Source organism: Erythrolamprus reginae, chromosome 4 (assembly GCF_031021105.1).
Source record: "Erythrolamprus reginae isolate rEryReg1 chromosome 4, rEryReg1.hap1, whole genome shotgun sequence".
NCBI lineage: Eukaryota > Metazoa > Chordata > Lepidosauria > Squamata > Dipsadidae > Erythrolamprus > Erythrolamprus reginae.
Window position 1 is genome coordinate 101,550,782 of NC_091953.1, and position 19,990 is coordinate 101,570,771.

General features: G+C 37.3%; 1 protein-coding gene across 2 annotated transcripts in view; it reads right to left on the bottom strand.

The window, feature by feature from the left end:
• Positions 1–3,021: 3,021 nt before the first annotated feature.
• ST6GAL2 (ST6 beta-galactoside alpha-2,6-sialyltransferase 2) overlaps positions 3,022–19,990 on the bottom strand; it is a 43,104-nt gene continuing 26,135 nt past the window's right edge. Inside the window, exons 3-6 of one of the 2 annotated variants that reach the window (XM_070751843.1) lie at positions 16,967–17,064; positions 14,843–14,944; positions 12,300–12,474; positions 3,022–3,669 (exon numbers count right to left, since the gene is read on the bottom strand). In XM_070751843.1, coding sequence (XP_070607944.1) covers positions 3,407–3,669; positions 12,300–12,474; positions 14,843–14,944; positions 16,967–17,064 — 638 coding nt within the window. In that variant the 3' untranslated portion in view covers positions 3,022–3,406. The remainder of the gene's footprint in view (positions 3,670–12,299; positions 12,475–14,842; positions 14,945–16,966; positions 17,065–19,990) is intronic. The other variant, XM_070751844.1, reaches the window with a different exon arrangement.

The following is a 19,990-nucleotide window of genomic DNA, read 5'->3' on the forward strand; positions in this document are numbered from 1 at the left end:
TGAAGGCATTATTTATAAAAATCGAGAGCACCACAATTAAAAAATTCACAGTGGAAAGTATAGACCATAAAATAATAGAAAATGAATCATTTACCAAAAAAAGTTGAGTGCAGCTTTTCACCTGTATCGCTATCAATACAGAGATAAGTGAGGCTATCAGTATAGTCTTCATGTCAACTGAAACTTACCTTTCCAATCAATCCTTGCCTTTAAAAAAACATTATAGGTGGTCCTTGACTTATAACCATTCAATTAAGGACTAAAGTTACAATGGCACTTTAAAAAGTAACTTATGACCAGTTCTCACACTTACGACTGTTGCTGCAGTGACCCAGGGTCCTGGGATTGTCATTTTCAAATCAATTAGGGAAGCTAAATTTGCTTAACAAGTACATAATTCACTTAACTGTAGTGATTCACTTAACAGCCATGGCAAAAAGGTCATTAAATAGGACATGACTTACTTAATAACTGCCCTTCCTTAGCAGCAGAAATGCTGAGCTCAATTGTGGCTGTAAGTCAAGGACTACCTGTATTTGCTTTTTAAACCAGCAAAAAAAGCGAACTCTTAAATAGAATGTACATGTGTTTGTGAGATTTTTACTGAATTATAGTACAAATATTAATAATGCAGTATTTATAGATAAACCAAAATACAAGTGTTCATACTCTCTCCCCCCTCTCTTTGTATATATACAGGGGTGGGTTCTGGTTTTTTCGCTGCCGATTTGCTCAGTGGTGCACTGTGCATGCATGTGCAGTGCTAAAAACACCGCTTCTGCACATGCGCAGAAGCAAAAAACAATATGGTGACGCCTACGGTGCCAAGAGAAATGGTTTGGGGGCGTGGTAGGCCTGGGTTGCAGCTAGTTTCAGTGACCCAGGCTGCCAAGTTACTACCGGTTCCATAGAACCGATCAAAATTGGGAGGAACCCATCTCTGTATATATAGTAAGGTAATCTAAAAATATACACATTCTATTCAACATTTAGTTCACATTCAATTACTGTCTCAAAAGAAATAAACTTCCAATAATCTATAATTCATTCTGCTTTCTTCTACTCATGACATTTTTAAAAATTAGTAACACAGGAAGAACAGAATGGCATACCAAAATCCTTCTGTTCTTATTCTCTTATTTCTCCTGTCCAAGTAATAAGGAGTAAAATATACAGGAGCTCTTCTCTTGTAAAACTAATAGTCTCAGAAGAAGAGCCAAGAATATATATATATATATATCTAAACTTCACAGCCTAAGGCTATTGTAATTGATAGAATAAACAACCACAACTTAAATGGTAGAAGTGGTTGCACTGGAATATCTGAAATAGTGACATAAGAAACAATATAGGACCATGGCATTCAAAAATAGGACCATGGCATCCATACGTTTGTCTACATTTGGAAAACAGGCAATAATTGGAAAAAGACCATTTGGCACCATATACTGAATTAAAATCCTTGAAGGAATATCAAATGACACGATTAAAGTGACTGCTCAAAGTATACTGCCATGTATCAAATGATACTTTTTAAAACAATAAAGTAAGCTTTGGCTGCTTATTGGTAAAAAAGCAGAAGGTGCACATGGATGGAAATTATTTTATCAAACTCAGCTGAGTGCACATATTAAAAAGAATGTTTATCTAAAGAACAGAATGTACAATTGGCCATTTCCCCCACATCAGCCCTCCTTTTGATTCAGCGCATAATAAAAATGTGTAAATTATTTTAGTTAGTATTTAGTGCACAGAAGCTTTTTCTTTTTTAAAAAAAGTGTTTCCCATGTAGTTCTGAAACACCAGCTTGCTCATCTTGATTCAAAGTAATTTTTTAAAAGTTACAATTTTAGTTAGGGTACAAAGTAAATGTTTTTGCGTTGCAATTAGGTAAGGCAGCTCAACAGACTTCATATTTCTCTTCATATTTAAGAAAATGGTTAGCTAATGCCTAAAGTCTCTCTCTCCATAAGGGTCTATAACAGTGATGGCGAACCTATGGCATGGGTGCCACAGATGACACATGGAGCTATTGCCCTAGCTCAGCTCCAGCGTGCATGTGTGTGCTGGCCAGCTGATTTTTGGATTGCACAGAGGCTGGGAGGGCTTTTTTGGCTTCCAAAGAGCTTCTGGAGGGATGAGGGAGGGCATTTTTACCCTCCCCTGTCCCCAGGGAAGCCTTTGGAGCCTGAGAAGGGCGAAACACAAGCCTTCTGGGCCCACCAGAAGTTGAGAAACAGGCCGTTTCCAGCCTCCAGAGGGCCTCCGAGGGGCGGGGAAAGCTGTTTTCACCCTTCCCAGGCATTGAATTATGGGTGTGGGCACTTGTGCATGCACGATTATGTGCACGCACGCTCTTTCGGCACCCCCCCCCCCAAAAAAAGGTTCGCCATCACTGGTCTATAAGCTTTAAGCGATACATCTGAACTTCCCTGAGGAATCAACTTGTTTGTTTTGGGGATAAAAATGGATAATTGGTTAGATCATTGTTCCAATAAACACTGTTCAATGTTCCATATCAGTATCACCACTGATACCACGGGCCAGGAGTTTGACATCCCAATCTAATCCCATACTTATCGGCAATGGTTAGACTTCTCCACTCCCTAGCCTTAGCTGACGATACTGGAATTTAACTTGGAATCTCCCGCATAAAAACCATGTTCTCTTCCACTCTGCAGGGTATTTTTCCCCTTATGGATTTTTTGAGGTTGCGAGGGCTTTTGGCTAATACATCAGCTCAAAATAATAAATTGTTTTTGAAATAATAAGTCGTTTCTCTTGTCACTCTTTCCTATCTATCTATAAATCTATCTATATATATATTTAATCAAATACAGTCTTAAGTCTTAGTATAAAATACTTGTAAGACTGGGATGCCAATATTCTACCACTAGACAAAGTAAAGAATGAAAAGAATATGGCTCATTGTATTAAATACACATCCATTTTCTGTTCTTTTTATTATTCTTTTTAAAAAAAATTAAGAAGAGGGAAAGGATAGAAATCCTAGGCTAGAACTTTTTGCTATCATTCCATTTTTATTTTTGTTCTAAGAACGGTTTTATTGGATTACACTAAACTAATAAAAGCTTTCTCTAAAAGGCTTTAATCTGACACACGTAAGTAGAAACGTTTGATGTTTTCCGGCAGACCACATATAAATACTCAAGTTTATTTTCACTATATTTTGCATTTCTCAAAAAAGCTGCATCTTTTAAAAAAAAAAACCTTGCAAAGAAAAAATAAGAGGCCCTAGAAACAAGAATTTCCGTCATGCCTGCTACTTAACTACACACTGTAGACTTAAGACTGATTAGTCTAGGATCCATTTTTCAAGTATTTCTGCTATTTATCAGTATGACTATAGCACCTTATTGCACATTGTTTATGAAAGGTATCATTCTTATGGGAACCAGAATCGTCGCCGGCATCTTGCTGACCGAAAACCTGGCAAAATCACTTTCCCTTTCCCATACAAATCCTCCTTGACTCCTGTGTTCATCCTCTGCACCAGCAGTTTCTCATAAAGCAGAGGGTGATAAGCCCCCAAGGTACAAGCTGCATCATGGTAATGTTCATGGTAGTGGCAGAGATCAGTTTGTCGGATAGATGGAATATATTCGTACACATGGACTTCATTGCACATGGACATCATGATGAAAATCCCTAAAAATAAAGCACATACATCAACATAAGTTTCGCCACAGACTGTAATATGTCAACTTACAATGTCAACTCCATTTTTCTTTTAGAAACATAGAAACATAGAAGACTGAGGGCAGAAAAAGACCTCATGGTCCATCTAGTCTGCCCTTATACTATTTCCTGTATTTTATCTTACAATGGATATACGTTTATCCCAGGCATGTTTAAATTCAATTACTGTGGATTTACCAACCACGTCTGCTGGAAGTTTGTTCCAAGGATCTACTACTCTTTCAGTGAAATAATATTTTCTCACGTTGCTTTTGATCTTTCCCCCAACTAACTTCAGATTGTGTCCCCTTGTTCTTGTGTTCACTTTCCTATTAAAAACACTTCCCTCCTGAACCTTATTTAACCCTTTAACACATTTAAATGTTTCGATCATGTCCCCCCCCTTTTCCTTCTGTCCTCCAGACTATACAGATTGAGTTCATGAAGTCTTTCCTGATACGTTTTATGCTTAAGACCTTCCACCATTCTTGCAGCCCGTCTTTGGACCCGTTCAATTTTGTCAATATCTTTTTGTAGGTGAGGTCTCCAGAACTGAACACAGTATTCCAAATGTGGTCTCACCAGCGCTCTATATAAGGGGATCACAATCTCCCTCTTCCTGCTTGTTACACCTCTAGCTATGCAGCCAAGCATCCTACTTGCTTTTCCTACTGCCCGACCACATTGCTCACCCATTTTGAGACTGTCAGAAATCACTACCCCTAAATCCTTCTCTTCTGAAGTTTTTGCTAACACAGAACTGCCAATGCAATACTCAGAGTGAGGATTCCTTTTCATGGCTGCAGATACATATGTTGAATCAAACATTTCTAAATGGAATTGTCTTTAACAAAATTCAGGTTAAAAAACATTTTGTTGTACCTTGTTGTTAATATGCATGTTTGGTTACCAGGAATGGAATTGTCTTTAACAAAATTCAGGTTAAAAAACATTTTGTTGTACCTTGTTGTTAATATGCATGTTTGGTTACCAGGACAAAATCATGCTTCAACCTGGTTATGATAGTAACTACCAGAAACCAGAGTCACCAACACATCTGGATGATGCTACATTTGAGAGCATGAAGTACAGCATAAACAGGAAAATAATATAACTATGTATTAGAATAAAAAGTAGAATATGCAAGATAAGCATAATCTTTTGATTTATTAAAATAGTAGCAAATCTATGCATTGTTTTTAATTAACCAGACATTCCATTTTTCTCATCTTATAAGAACCTCACTGGCGCAGTGGTTAGAGTGCAATACTGCAAGCTACTTCTGCTGATCACCAGCTGCCAACAGTTTGGCAGATTGAATCTCAGTAGGCTCAAGGTTGACTAAGCCTTCCATCTTTCCAAGGTCAGTAAAATGAGGACCCAGATCAATGTTCCCTCTAATTTTTTTTCGGGGTGGGTGGAAAAGTATAGTGTCTGAGCGGCAGTCCCCTTGGGACTGGGCGGCATAGAAGTTCAAATAAACAAACAAACAAACAAACAAACAAATATAATAAATCCCTTCTTTTTTATTAAAAGAAATTAATAATAAAACAAATCCAAACTGCCCCCCCCCCAGGAAAGAGGTGCAGGAAAGCAGCGTGTTTAAAAGGCGCACTGCTTTCACGGAAAGCAAAGCCGGCTTTCCTGGCCGGCACAGGGCTTTCCCGCCGCTCCCCCTGAAAACACAACGGAGGATGACAGGCAGGGCGAAGCGGGGTGGAGCAATGTGAGGCTCAAGCAGGCAGCTTCCGCGCTTTTCTTTCGGCGGAAGAGGAGGAGAGGGGGGGATTGGGTGGGCGGGGGCAGCACCTTCTATTGCCGGTGCCTCCCTGCCCCCGCCCCCCCGTGGGCTGGCAGGGGGATGGGGACTGCACGCCCATGGAAAAGGGTGCACGGGGGGTATTTTGGGGTGCGCGCGTACTTACGCGCGCAGCCTACAGGGAACAATGACCCAGATTGTTGGGGGCAATATGCTTACTCTCTGTAAACTGCTTAGAGAGGGATGTAAAGCTCTGTGAAGCGGTATATAAGTCTAAATGCTATTGATATTGCTATCTGACTTTAAGATAAATGGGATCCAGTGAAACATTGAACTTTGGATAAAGACATTGTGCTCCTATTGCAGGCATTGGATTTGTACAGGCATTTCCTTCAAACACCTATAGAATCACCCGAATAAAGAAGTTCACACTTACAACTCAAGTTTTCAAAGATCATTTTCTATTTTTAATTTTATTAAAAAAGTTAAAATAAAAAAAATCAAGATTTTTTTTCAAAACCACTAAACGAACAAATAAAAAACTCATCTGTACCTATTATCCTCACAGCTGAATACTGATAAATATATTATGACAATATTAAAGACCCCCAAATTTTAAACTACTAATTCTATTTGCAGATTATTAACCAGCCATCTATCTACTCTATTAATGACAAAGTAATTAACAAGTAAAAAAGTTAATAAAACAGCAAGATTAAAATTTCAAAATTTTCTGTGAACAAACTGTTATGGTAATCAACTTGTATAAAGTTTACCATTGCTCCTTATCTATCCCAAATTGTCCCACTTAGCTTTCAAAGTTAAGATGGACTTTCCCAGGGCAACATATGACTCAATCCCAAAGTTACAATGGCTGTCCGACCCCCCAGTCACATGATCACATTTTGAATGCTTGGCATTTGGCCATCATTTATGGCCATTTGCAGTGTCCCCGCCATGTGACTGTGTTTTATAACATTTTTGCAGAAAACCAGCCTATATTCAACAATCAGTTTGCTTAACAACTGCAAAAAAGGTTGTAAAACTATGTTGGTCACATGGTAACCCTCTTTACACTCATCACAATTTAAGACTGAAATGGGCACTGTTGTAAGTTGAGGACAACTTGTATCTAAACAATTATACTTTGAATTTAAACGATGACAAAAACAAAAATATAGAAAAATAAAGTTGAGCCTTTCTGTTTGTAATTCAGTTGGATATTAGTACACGGAAAACACTATCTGAATTGTAGTTAGGAAAGCAGCAATATTTGCTTACAGTGAGTGCAACTTTTTAAAACTGCTCCTTTTTCTTTCAATATTTTTTATTTTTAGTCACAAAATTAAAATACAAACTCCAAGAAAGAAAGAAAAGCAAGAATAAAGCAAAGCTAAATAAGATATTAAAAGTGTATAAAAACAACTTATACACACATTGTCCTCCCTAATTGAATACTGACAAATATATTTCAGGAATAACATTTGTTGACAGTGAATGCAACTAGTTAACAGCTGCTCCTTTTTTTGTAGCAGCTTAGCTACTGGGCATATCCACTTTCTGACAGCTTAGAGCAGTGATGGAGAACCTTTTTTTCCTTGGGTGCCGAAAGAGCGTGCGCACATGCTATTGCACATCTGCGAGTGCCCACATCCATAATTCAATTCAATGCCTAGGTAGGGGAAAAACAGCTTCCTCCGCCCCCCCGGAGGTCCTCTGGAGGCTGGAAATGGCCTGTTTCCCAAGTTCTGTTGGACCCAGTAGGCTTGTGTCTCACCCTCCCCAGGCTCCAAAGGCTTCCTTGGAGCCGGGGGAGGATAAAAACGCCCTCCCCCACCCGTGGAGGCTCTCTGGAAGCCAAAAATGCCCTCCCAGAGCTTCTGTGCGAGCTAAAAATCAGCTGACCAGCATACACATGTAGGTTGGAGCTGACCTAGAGCAATGGCTCATGTACCAGCAGATATGGCTTCGTAAGCCACCTGTGGCACCCGTGCCATAGGTTCACCATCACTGGCTTAGAGCTTTGGAAGTGTCCTTCTGATTGGACCTGTGGTCAATCTAGTCCAGTAATCTCTTCTTGGCTAACCAATTGCCTAAGGAAGCCCAGATCATTCATTCATTCAGAATGTAGGCAATAGTGATTCAATAAAGATTTTTCTGAGAATTTCTGTTTGGAAAATTATACTTGTGTGCCTTCCAAATTCTTGGTTCTCTTACACAGATAAGCTTGGTTATAATGTTGATTTTAAAAAAACAACAACCTGGGATTACAGGTTCCACACTCAGAGGAATCAGTTCTTTTTGCTTCTTGGTATGTAATTCTAGATGAATGGATTGACTTCCAAGGCTTTCTTGGTTCCTCCTTTTGTTCCAGTAACATAATGCTTATGAGGGTGAATGGTGAAGGCTGTGACAGATTAAACATTTCCAAAGTCCTGCTTAGATAAGAAAGTTGGCTAGAGAATCTCTGAGGGTTATCTGAATCTTGCTTTAATTAGCCTATCTACTACTTTATGATGGGGATATTTAAAGATCAGATTTTGTTGCCAAGGCTGTAGATTGACTAAGATGCCCTCGTGTGGGATTCAGGGAGCAACATGATAGTCTGAAAATGTCTGAAGGCTGTAGAAAGGCAATTCCTTTGTTTACACTACACTACAGATTTAAGAGGCTTGAATCCCATGTGCAAACTAGCTGGAAATGAAGCTGGTTTAAGAAGCCCCTTTCTGGATTTCAATTTTTTGCCCAGCTTTGTAATTAGAGTTTCAAAGTTATTTTCTGCTTTTTACTGCATACAGTATTATCATAGACGTAAGATAAATTTATGGAGGAGTGCACGCTCATGTATGTACTTATGCAAATGCTATCAGCCTTGCATTGCTGGAAGAGAAATCAAGGCTCTCCTATTTACTGGATGTTAAAAAAAAGAGAGGAAAAATTTCACAAGGAGGTCTTTATGCACTGAAGGTTCATTCCCAGAAGCCCAAAGTATAATAAGGAGTCTCTTCTTTCTCACTGTTAGCACAATAATAGTCCTGGGCCTCTGACCTTCTTAGTCATCACAAAGTGTCTCTTCTAGATGAGAAAAGGAAGAGAGCTGTTTTTCATGGCTCTGCTGATATGGACCGAGGTGATTACTGAAACGTTTTTCATCTTGTTCCTATACTGATTCAATATGCAACATAGCAAGAGAAATCAGTAGACTCCCATCTCTGGAAGTTGTTAAATGTATCCATTGTTAAGCATGCAGGTGACCCTGGTTTGGGCTAGGATAGCCTTTCAAATTATGTCATGTGATTCCTTTATTATGTATGTGAGGCAATTGAATATTTTCAGGCAGATTATCTTTCTCTCTCAGAAAATATGTATGGAGTGTGGCATAATTATTATAAGAACTACCGGTAACCATTTTCTTGGACCTGAGCTATCTAAACTCTCCCTTTTTTAAAAGAGAAAGTACAATATAATTTCTAATACTTTAATGTCTACAATACCATATCTGCAAATATTTTAATTAATTAATTAATTTATTTATTAGATCTGTATGCCGCCCCTCTCCGTAGACTCGGGGCGGCTCACAACATATAATAAAACAATTCACAACAAATCTAATAAATTTTAAAAAATTAAAAAAACCCATTATTATACACACAGACATACCTTACATAAATTGTATAGGCCAAGGGGAAGGGGGAATGCCTCAATTCCCCCATGCCTGACGGCAGAGGTGAGTTTTAAGGAGTTTAAAGAAGGCAAGGAGGGTGGGGGCAGTTCTAATCTCCGGGGGGAGATAGTTCCAGAGAGTCGGGGCCGCCACAGAGAAGGCTCTTCCCCTGGGACCCGCCAGACGACATTGTTTAGTCGACGGGACCCGGAGAAGGCCAACTCTGTGGGTCCTAATTGGTCACTGGGATTTGTGTGGCAGAATGCAGTCCCGGAGATATTCTGGTCCAATGCCATTAATGCTCATTGCTCAGTGCAATATGTTCAACTGTTCAATTTAATTAAAAATAATTTATTCCTTTGTTGGAAAAAAAGTATATTGTTACTGTTCTTCCTGTTCTATAGACTTAGCAAAAGACAGTGTTCTAATATGTACATACAGTAAAGCCATAAGGTTATTTTCCTTTTAAACTTAAATATGCCATTTTACAATCGCTCTAAACACTTTATCATAAAAAGGTAAGCTTTTATAAACATATACAGTCTCTAGATAACTAACAGATAACTTTAAAAATAGAAATTGTCAATATTGTGATATAAGCGGCTATATTTATTATTTAATAATAAAGAGAAATTACACATTCTGAATGTGTTTTCTACATAACATTATAAAATATACTTTGCTTCCCCTTCCAAGTTATGAATGCTGTTACTTCAGAAACTATTGTCAAATAAATGACAATTGAAGAGTTACATTATATAAAACAAGACATACGGGAGTTGTTTGCACACAATTTTGGGTGTGGGATCTTCATTTTTGCATCAGCACTTATGATGGAAAGTTCAGATGTTTTTTCTGGCTGCCACCAGCTTCTGTTCTCTTCCTGCTAGGCGTCTTTATATGGGAAATGGTTTACAGTCAGCATATTGCCACTAACAATCTGGCTCCTTGTTTACTGACCTCGGAAGGATGGAAGGCTGAGTCAACCTTGAGTCAGTAGGAGCGAGCACCTGGCAGTCAGCAGAATTAGCCTGAAATGCTGCATTCTAACTACTGAACTACCACACACCGAATGGCTTCACACCCTTGAAAATGTCCAAAGATACTTCACCAGAACAGCCCTTATTGTACATTGTTTATGATTGTTGTTAGCCGCCCCGAGTTTTCGGAGAGGGGCGGCATATAAATCCAATAAAACTTGAAACTTGAAACTTCACTCCTCCACTCGAAACAGATTACCCTACGAAAGCAGACTATCAATCCTAGGTCTAGAAAGCTTAGAACTACGTCGCCTAAAACATGATTTAAGTATTGCCCACAAGATCATATGCTGCAACGTTCTACCTGTCAATGACTATTTCAGCTTCAATCGCAACAACACAAGAGCACGCAACAGATTCAAACTTAATATTAACCGCTCCAAACTTGACTGTAAAAAATATGACTTCAGCAACCGAGTTGTCGAAGCATGGAACTCATTACCTGACTCAGTAGTGTCAATCCCTAACCCCCAACATTTTTCCCTTAGGCTATCCACAATTGACCTCTCCAGGTTCCTTAGAGGTCAGTAAGGGGCATGCATAAGTGCACCAGTGTGCCTTCCGTCCCTTGTCCAATTGTCTCTCCTTATCTCATTTATCTTTTCTTCCTTTCAAATATGTTCACCTATACTTTTATATCTTTTCTTCTATTCTTTTCTTTACTTATATTATTACATATCTTTCTCTTCAATGTGTATTATGTATTGGACAAAATAAATAAATAAATTAAATAAATAAATAAACATTGGCAAAAGACTGGAATGAAGTGATAAACTCTTTCCTTATTTAACCAACCTATGTGCTGAATATATATTGAAGAAAGAAGGATTCAAAGATTATTGTGAGTTTAAAATTAGAGGAAGAAACAATAACCTATGTACGCTATGCTAATGACAGTATTAGTGATCTGTATGCTCTAGTAAGTTACAGAATACAGTGAGAAAATAAGACTACATAAAAAGATTACCCAACTAATGGCAAGAGAGCCAGTCTGATGCTGTGGTTAAGGCACCTAGCTAGAAACAGGGAGGTTCAACTCCCAGTTCAAGTCCTGCCTTCGGCATAAAATCAGCTGGATGACCTTGTTAAATTAGAAAGCAGACACTATCTGCATGCCCTGAATTGTGACATTGTTTCATAAATTCTTTGGTGATTATGCAAATATCACTGAAACATCTTTATGCAAATTTATTTATAATTTCAGTGACTTAAGCTAAAATATTCAATTAATTCCCAAATGTCAGCAAGTCATAGCTTGAAATACTTTCATATCTAGAGTTGAACTGTGATCTGGTAATATGATTTATGACTTTAGTCATTAGTCATTAATGTTATACAGTGATACCTTGTCTTACAAACTTAATTGGTTCTGGGATGAGGTTCTTAAGGTGAAAAGTTTGTAAGACAAAACAATGTTTCCCATAGGAATCAATGGAAAAGCAATTAATGCGTGCAAGCCCAAAATTCACCCCTTTTGCCAGCCAAAGCGCCCATTTTTCCGGTGCTGGGATTACCCTGAGGTTCTCCTCCATAGAAAACCCCACCTCCGGACTTCTGTGTTTTTGCGATGCTGCAGGGGAATCCCAGCAGGGGAATCCCAGCATTGCAAAAACAAGCGCTTCACTGGCAACGGAAGTCCGGAGGTGGGGTTTCCCATGGAGGGGAACCTCAGGGGAATCCCAGCAGCGCAAAAACGGGTGCTTCGCTGGCAATGGGAGTCTGGAGGCGGGGCATTCCAGTGGCGGCGGTGGGTTTGTAAGGTGAAAATAGTTTGTAAGAAGAGTCAAAAAAATCTTAAACCCCGGGTTTGTATCTCGAAAAGTTTGTATGATGAGGCGTTTGTAAGATGAGGTATCACTGTATTCTATCTTTGTAAGAAACGAAATAAAAGCTTCTTGTCCACCATAGGCCTCAATAATAAATGATTTTTTCCCCAGAAATTCCAGGTGTCCTGAAAAAATTAGGAAATAAGAACAATTGAAAAATTAGGAAGTAAAGAGCAATTGATATGACTACGGAACAACATGTTTTCCATGAGTTTCTGTAATTTTTTTTTTACCATTTTGATATTCAAGATTTCAACAGATATAAATAACTATGAGAACTCATGAGAAAATCTACCATGGGACATACCTACCAATGAAACCTGACGAAGGAGGGTTGGGCTGTATTTTCTCTTTAGTGTTCTCCTGAATAATATCCCAGAGCTGCCAAATAAATTTTGGATGAAGAATGTAGAATGGCTGGTTTGGATTCTTACTGCGATGTTGTACGTATGGAGTAAACAAGTTGTAGTCTGGATTCTTATACCACTAGCAGGGAAAATAAAAAGAGTGTTTAGCATACACCAAAAATTATCGACATATCACATTGTAATCAAATATGAAGGCACCCTGGTATAGCACAGGAGCAGCAGAATGCTACATCTTTTACTTAAATACTTATTACTATTTTAATCACTTATTGACTGCAGATAGTCCTCAATTAATGACCAATCATTTAACAACTATTATGTCTGATAATCCCCCCCAGAATCTACTTCAGCGGTGAGTTCTTCCCAGTTCTATGGAACCAGTAGACAGAGACCCAGGCTTGCCACGGCCTTGAACCAGCTCCCTTGGTGCTGCTATAAATACCGCCATCTTGTTTTTGCTTCTGCGCATGTGCAGGAACTGGGTTTTCAGCAATAGAAACATACAAGATTGACGGCAGAAAAAGACCTCATTGTCCATCTAGTCTGCCCTTATACTATTTCCTGTATTTTATCTTAGGATGGATATATTTAATAAGTTAATTGTTTGGTTATTTTTTTTTCCTTTTAATTGTTTTTAAATTGTAGTATTAATTGGATTACATTATTGTTCTGTTTTTATATATGCTGTGAGCCGTCCTGAGTCCTCGGAGAGGGGCGGCATACAAATCCAATTAAATAAATAAATAAAATATGGTTTAGGCATGTTTAAATTCAGGCATGTTTAAATTCAGTTACTGTGGAAATACCAACCACATCTGCTGGAAGTTTGTTCCAAGGATCTACTACTCTTTCAGTAAAATAATATTTTCTCATGTTGCTTTTGATCTTCCCCCCAACTAACTTCAGATTGTGTCCCCTTGTTCTTGTGTTCACTTTCAATGCACATAATGAATTACTTTATGTATTTACAGCTCTAGCAAACAGCAACGCCAAGTGCAGGATTTTCAGGTAGTCCTTGTTTAAAATGGTGAGACTAAAATTTCCATGGTTAAATGATGGAGTCATAAAGCATGATGTCACATGACTGCGAGTCTGCGGAGAGGGGCGGCATACAAATCTAAATAATAAATAAATAAATAAATGATGATATTGCTTATCAATCCGTGCAGTCGCCAATCCTGCCAGGTCTTCATGTGATTGCTCTGCCAAAGAAAAAGGGGCAGGAGCAGGAGTGAAATATCCTGGTTCGCTTTTGCCTATAGGCTTGTTTGTTTGTTTATTTATTTATTCGACTTCTATGCTGTCCAATCCCTATGGACTCAGGGAGTCTTACAACAATATAAAATTAAAAAAAACAGTTAAAAAGAAGTCAAAAATACAAAGAAGTCAAATATTGCCGGAGAGCTGCTCACAAAGGGACAGCGAGGCTCTGCCCACCCACTCAGTCATCGCTATTTGAGTTCTTTTACCTTCTGTGCATGTGCAGAGGGTAAAAGAACCCAAATGGTGGAGACTCATGCTTCCTTGGCGACTGGCTCTCCGACGAACCACAGGCATGATCGAACCGGGAGCATTTTACCCACAGGCAGGAGCTACTTATGATCTTCCCTGCCAGCTTCCCCATTGACTTTGCTTGTGGCATGTGTCTGAAAAACTCAGCAATGTTTGGAACCAACGTTCAGAGCCAGTTGCCAAGTACCCGAACCCAGTCACATCATCATGGGTGTACTAAATGGGTGTACTACAGTGGTTAGAATGTCAGTATCACTCATTCAGCATCATCATGACTTTGAACAGTCACTGAATGAATGTAGACCAAATACAAGAGTTGGTGATTAGTACAGAAAAACTATGACGGGAATGTTTGGGCAAATAAAATGAATGAAGCTGAGCTGCAAAAGAGGTACATGAAGGAAAAAAAGACATGAATTGAAAGGAAACAAAAGTTCAACAAAGTTATGGCTGAATTTATATCCTAAAAAGGGGAAAGTTTTAAAGAAACACAAGGCAAAGTATGAAGCAGGGTGGAAACAAATTCGATAAAATAATGAATAGTGGTGATTCATTCTCATGCCTTTTTTGCTATCTATTTCATCCTTTCTTTTTTTGCTTACTATTCTTTTCTAAAACTTTGCTTGTCTTGAAAAATAATAGTTGGATAAATAGAAAATGTTCATAGAAGTTCCATGTATGAATCAGAAAACATTTAAAAAAATTGTAACTCCCCAAAGCTAGATCTTTAAAAAGGGCTAAAGTCCAACTATGTCCTGACAGATTAGTCCTTTTCTGCTCTGTGAATACATTTCAATGAAAAATGGAAAACAACATTGTTTTTAATATTTTAAACATTCAAATTTAGACCCTATAAATTGTTTAACAATTCCTATCATAAATTCAATTTTGGCAAAAGCCCCGAGGAACACTGTGAAGCTGGTTTCTTTTGAATAAAGTACACAGTGGTATCAACACAATAACTTATGCCTTACCTTATCCAAATTTGAAGAGTAAGGAGCAGGATCCCAAGCCACTAAAATAACATCTTTATACAAGGAGTTACCGATGAAATGATAATTAGGATTAGTAAGAATCTGTTAAATGCAAAGAAACACATATCTACTAAAAATATTCCAAATTTTATTTCCCTTCTATTTTCTTTCCATCTGGCGGTTTAACTTACAAATTAACTTTAAATCATTCCCCCCAATCCTCATATCATCAGGTTTAAATGCCCCCTCCCCACTTTGGAAAAGAAAATGTAAGTTCTATTACACATTCTGTATGTAGAGAAGAAGGTTAAATGTCCTCTTATCACTTTCAAGGAAGAAAGTAGTAAGAGAGAATAGGTCTGCCAAAGAGCACACTTCTGCCTACATAGGATAAACCATTAAAAAAAAAATTCTCTTTAGGTTTCAATCAGTAATTGTCACTGTTAAAATAATGCTAGCTATTGGTAAATCACAATAGCTGGAGATGCATTTACAACTGTTGCAGCATCCTGCAGTCACATGATTGGTATATGTGTGCTTCACAACCTGCTTTTGACAAGCAGAATTAAAAAGAAGTGGCAGTCATTGATGCTTCTTTAATGACTGTGGTGATTTGCTCAGCTATGGAAGCAAAACGGATGATGTAAGTGCAGCCTGGTCATGTGATGTTTCCTTAGTGAAAGCAGAATTTAGTGATGTTGCCAATCCCCATTATGGTAAGTGAGAATAATCTGTATGTGTCATTTTTCAGCATATACAGGGATACCGCATGAAATATTTTCCAACACGTATTTAAGAAATAATTGATAGCCTGAGAAGTAGGGAAATTATTAGCTGCGAGTCATAGTTAAGAAATATAAATTTCAAAATGCTTACAAATAGAAGTTTGTTTTGAAGTGAATAATGTATCTGCCACAAGAGGGTGCTGCATGTTTGCAAAAAGGAGTATTCATTCTGTTACATGAATCTCTAATCATTTACAGCTCTTATCTTCCTTCCATTCTCTTCAACTTTGTGGTTTATGTCATCTCTAGTTTATCTAGTTCCAGTGAGTTCTAATGGTGTAAAAGTCTGAATATTTAATGCCAGTACAGTATGTACTAATATCTATATCCATTACACCCAATTTTCATATCCTATGGCATTTTAAAATTTCAAAAATTCATATTTACTTCTGCACAAAATATCTAACCAATTCAAAATATCTTTCTCCAAACCATATTTGCATGCATTTTTAAAGATAAGAATTCCATATCTGGAAAATTCTACAATCCAAAAGATCTCCCCTGATTATTTGCCTAGGCAGCATAATTTTTTACATTTAAAATGCAGAATAAATGAAGCTGTCTACTTAAAATACAATTTATAAATAATGAAATAATAAAGATAATGGGAGAGATGAATTAATAAATCCACTGAGTCTGACTTTCCTGTTTATTTTCCTCTTCAGTCTTTTTATGTGATCCCTAGGATATAAAATTATTTCCCCCCTACATAGTGTATTATGACACCAGAGGTTTATTACTTACAACCCTACAGTAACAGAATTTTACACTGAAACTAATAGATATGCTGGTTGATGATTATCAACTATCTAAGAGCAGCAATCCATTTTTATTATGTCCAATCACCTGGCCAATAAAGAATAAAGAATTCTATTCTATTTTCTTTTCTATTCTATTAATAAATAAAATATGAGTTTATTTGAACAGTAGAATCTAAGATTATACATTTTAAAATTATGTTGTTGAGTGGTTAAAGAAATTCTGTAGAGTAGGTGGATAGTGATAGATAGATACATGCAAACTTTTAGAAATGTATTTATTAAGTTTCATATTGCTTTAAAAAGGTCAAAATCTCCTACAAAATAACATTTATTTATTTATGTATTTATTTAAGTATTTATTTATGTATTTATGTATTTATTTATTGGATTTGTATGCCACCCCTCTCCGCAGACTCGGGGCGGCTAACAACAATAATAAAAACAGCATGTAACAATCCAATACTAAAACAACTAAAAACCCCTTATTATAAAACCTATACATACAAACATACCATGCATAAAATTGTAAAGGCCTAGGGGGAAAGAAAAATAAATTTATGGATCTTCAACAGATTTACCTGGGAATTAATGATGCGCATTGTAGTTTTATTTCCAACATCTTTTTCATAACCTTTTGTTGGAGCAGAATTGAATCTCAGAACTGCATCATGAGAATCTAATGTGAAAAAAGTTACATTTGGGTTTTTATACATGTGCAATCATACAGATGCTTACTTAAAAGTATATTCCACTATATTCTAAATGATTTTAGTAAACATGGTTCATCTGCCGGTATTATGCAAAATCATTTTCTACTATATTGTCATTTTTTTCTTTTAATGACCCTGTAATCCCTTGCATCAGGATGAAATCAAGGTGATTGAATGGAGCTGAGCTTTTACTGGCCGGATGCCCTTCCTGACACCTTCATGGAGCTCACAGCAGATATGTTCTCTTTGTGCCCAGGAGGAGAAATATCTGCTGCTACCTAGAATCAAACTCACAGCCACTTGACTGTGAGGCTGCACATCTAGGCTACCACATGACTCATTTTCTATTATATTCTACCATAATATTTAAATTTACTCACACTTTGTACAAAGAACAGTCTAAACAAAGACAATATATAAACTTTTAACGTTAATATGGAAATGTGAGTAGTCCATGTGAACAGAAATTTTAATAAGCTTTTAAAATTAGAATAGAAAAATCAATAGTCCATGTAAATATTATTCCATTATATATAATTCTTTTCACAAAGAGACAATAAATGCAAATACCTAGTTGCAGAAATAGTTACGCTTATTATTTCCTTTTTTACTATTGTTTTAAAAGCTATGCTCTGAAGAAATACTCAATCCTAATGCAATTCCTAAAGTTTATGTAATTTGGATATTTTTTATAAATTTTTCATATTTATCTTCAAATATATTTTGCTTTGTCTTGGATTGCTATGCCAACATTTAAATCACGAGGGAGTGGGAATATACCCTGGCAATGTTTATTTCCTCATCAGACACAGTTCAGTTATTCATACAATATTATGCCATTGTGCTGTGAAAGAATTCTATACTGCATTGATAAGCCCTGAAATTCTACATGATAGGTATTGGCTAGATTGAATAGTATCTGAAAACTCTGTAATGCTGGGAAAGATTAAAGGAAAGAGAAAAAAAGCAGAAAGCTGGGTTGCCTTGATTGCAACAACAATGTATGCACCATTGTAAGAATTAAAAAAACCAAGCTGGGGTCAGATTCGTCTTGAGAAAGATGAATGTGACTGATCACCAAGGGTTGTCATTAGTTTGATCAATGTAATGTAGCTGTTAGGAGAAAGAATGTTCCTGTAATTGGGAGAAGAGAAAGAGTCAAAGTCAGGGCAATATTAAGGTAGTAGACTTAGCACTAATGGTTCTGGTTTCTTGCCTGGACTACTTTGATGGGCTTACAGTTCCATGATGAGATACAAGGAGTTTTCCAAAAAGCTTTTTGTCCTGTCATCCATTCATGATATTTTATAGGAAGTCCAGATGCTAGTGTTTTCCACTTCTATGCATTTTCTTTCATGTTATTGTCATCTATCACTCACCTTTTCCTCCCCCACAAAAAGTAAGAAAAAAGCACCTCAAGAAGGATATAATAGAACTGGAAAAGGTGCAAAAAAGGGCAACAAGAATGATAAAGGAAATGGAGCACCTCCCTTATACCAGGTTGCAACACCTTGGTCTCTTCAGCCTTGAAAGACGGTGTTTAAGGGGTGACTTGATTGAAGTGTATAAAATCATGCATGGGATAAAAAAAGTGGATAGAGAGTTTTTTTTTCTCTATCACACAATACTAAGACAAGGGGGCACTCCCTAAAGCTCATAGGTAAGAAAGTGAGGACAAATCAAGGGAAATATTTCTTCACCCAGAGGGTCGTTGGTTTATGGAATTCACTTCCAGAAGAGGTCGTGACAGCTGTCAGCCTTGATAGCTTCAAGGCAGGATTAGACAGATTCATGGATGCCAAGTGTATTGGTGGTTATTGAGGCAGGCAAGATGAGTACCATTTGTTGGGGGTCAGGGGAAAGGGAGGGTCTTGCCTTCTCTTTCTGCTCAAGATCCCCATGGACAATTGGTGGGCCACTGTGCGACACAGAATGCTGGACTCGATGGGATTTGGCCTGATTCAGCATGGCTCTTCTTATGTTCTTATGTTCTAAGTAGATTAGTAAAGTAGGGGGAATTTTCTTATAAGTATCAATATAAATATGGTACAAAATTGCATATTAAAACTGTAAAGTTTGAACCTGACTATGACAGCAAGCCCCATGAGATCTGATGTGATATAAAGCAAGGATACCTTAAATAAACAATAAAGTTAAAGTGAGCATCAGCAGAAGGAACATCTGCACAGGCAGGAAGATAAAATACACATGCTCTAGGAAATAAAACATTTGTTTTTTCCCTCTATGCATTCCTTTCTCAGTAACTAAAGGAGAAAAGAAATGAATGGTGGCCTCAATATTTAAAAAAAACACAGCAAAAGAATTAAGCAAACAAAGGAACAAGTGGGTGATAATTTATGAAGAAAAGAGAAATATGAAAGAAATGAGTATTGTATGGATTGCCAGTGGATGAATCCATCTTAAAAACTTTGCAGCTAATTTCATCTGCTGAAATAAATATATCACAAATGTGCTGTAAATATCTGAAACTTGGCAGATAAAAGTATATGTGCTACCATTATTGTTGCTGTCATCATCAGTCTGGAGAGTATATAAGAGAAACTCTCCAGAGCAGGTAATAAGGAGTGAAACATTAGGTCTGGAATGACAGAACACTGTTTTAAGAGAGATAAGGGGGTGGGAAGGCAAGTGGGCTATAGGACTGTGATGGGGGGGGGAAGAGAATACTGACCGTGTAACTTTGTATAAAGGAAGTAATGTTAAGACTCTACGAAAATAGAAGAAGATAAAATAATGATATGGGTTGCTATGAATTAGATATGATACTGCACGTTTCATAACTAAAATTTGTTTTGCAAAATTTTTATTGCTTCATATACACACATATTTAGCTCATGATAAGTGCAACAGGAAAATCCGACTGGAAGCTGC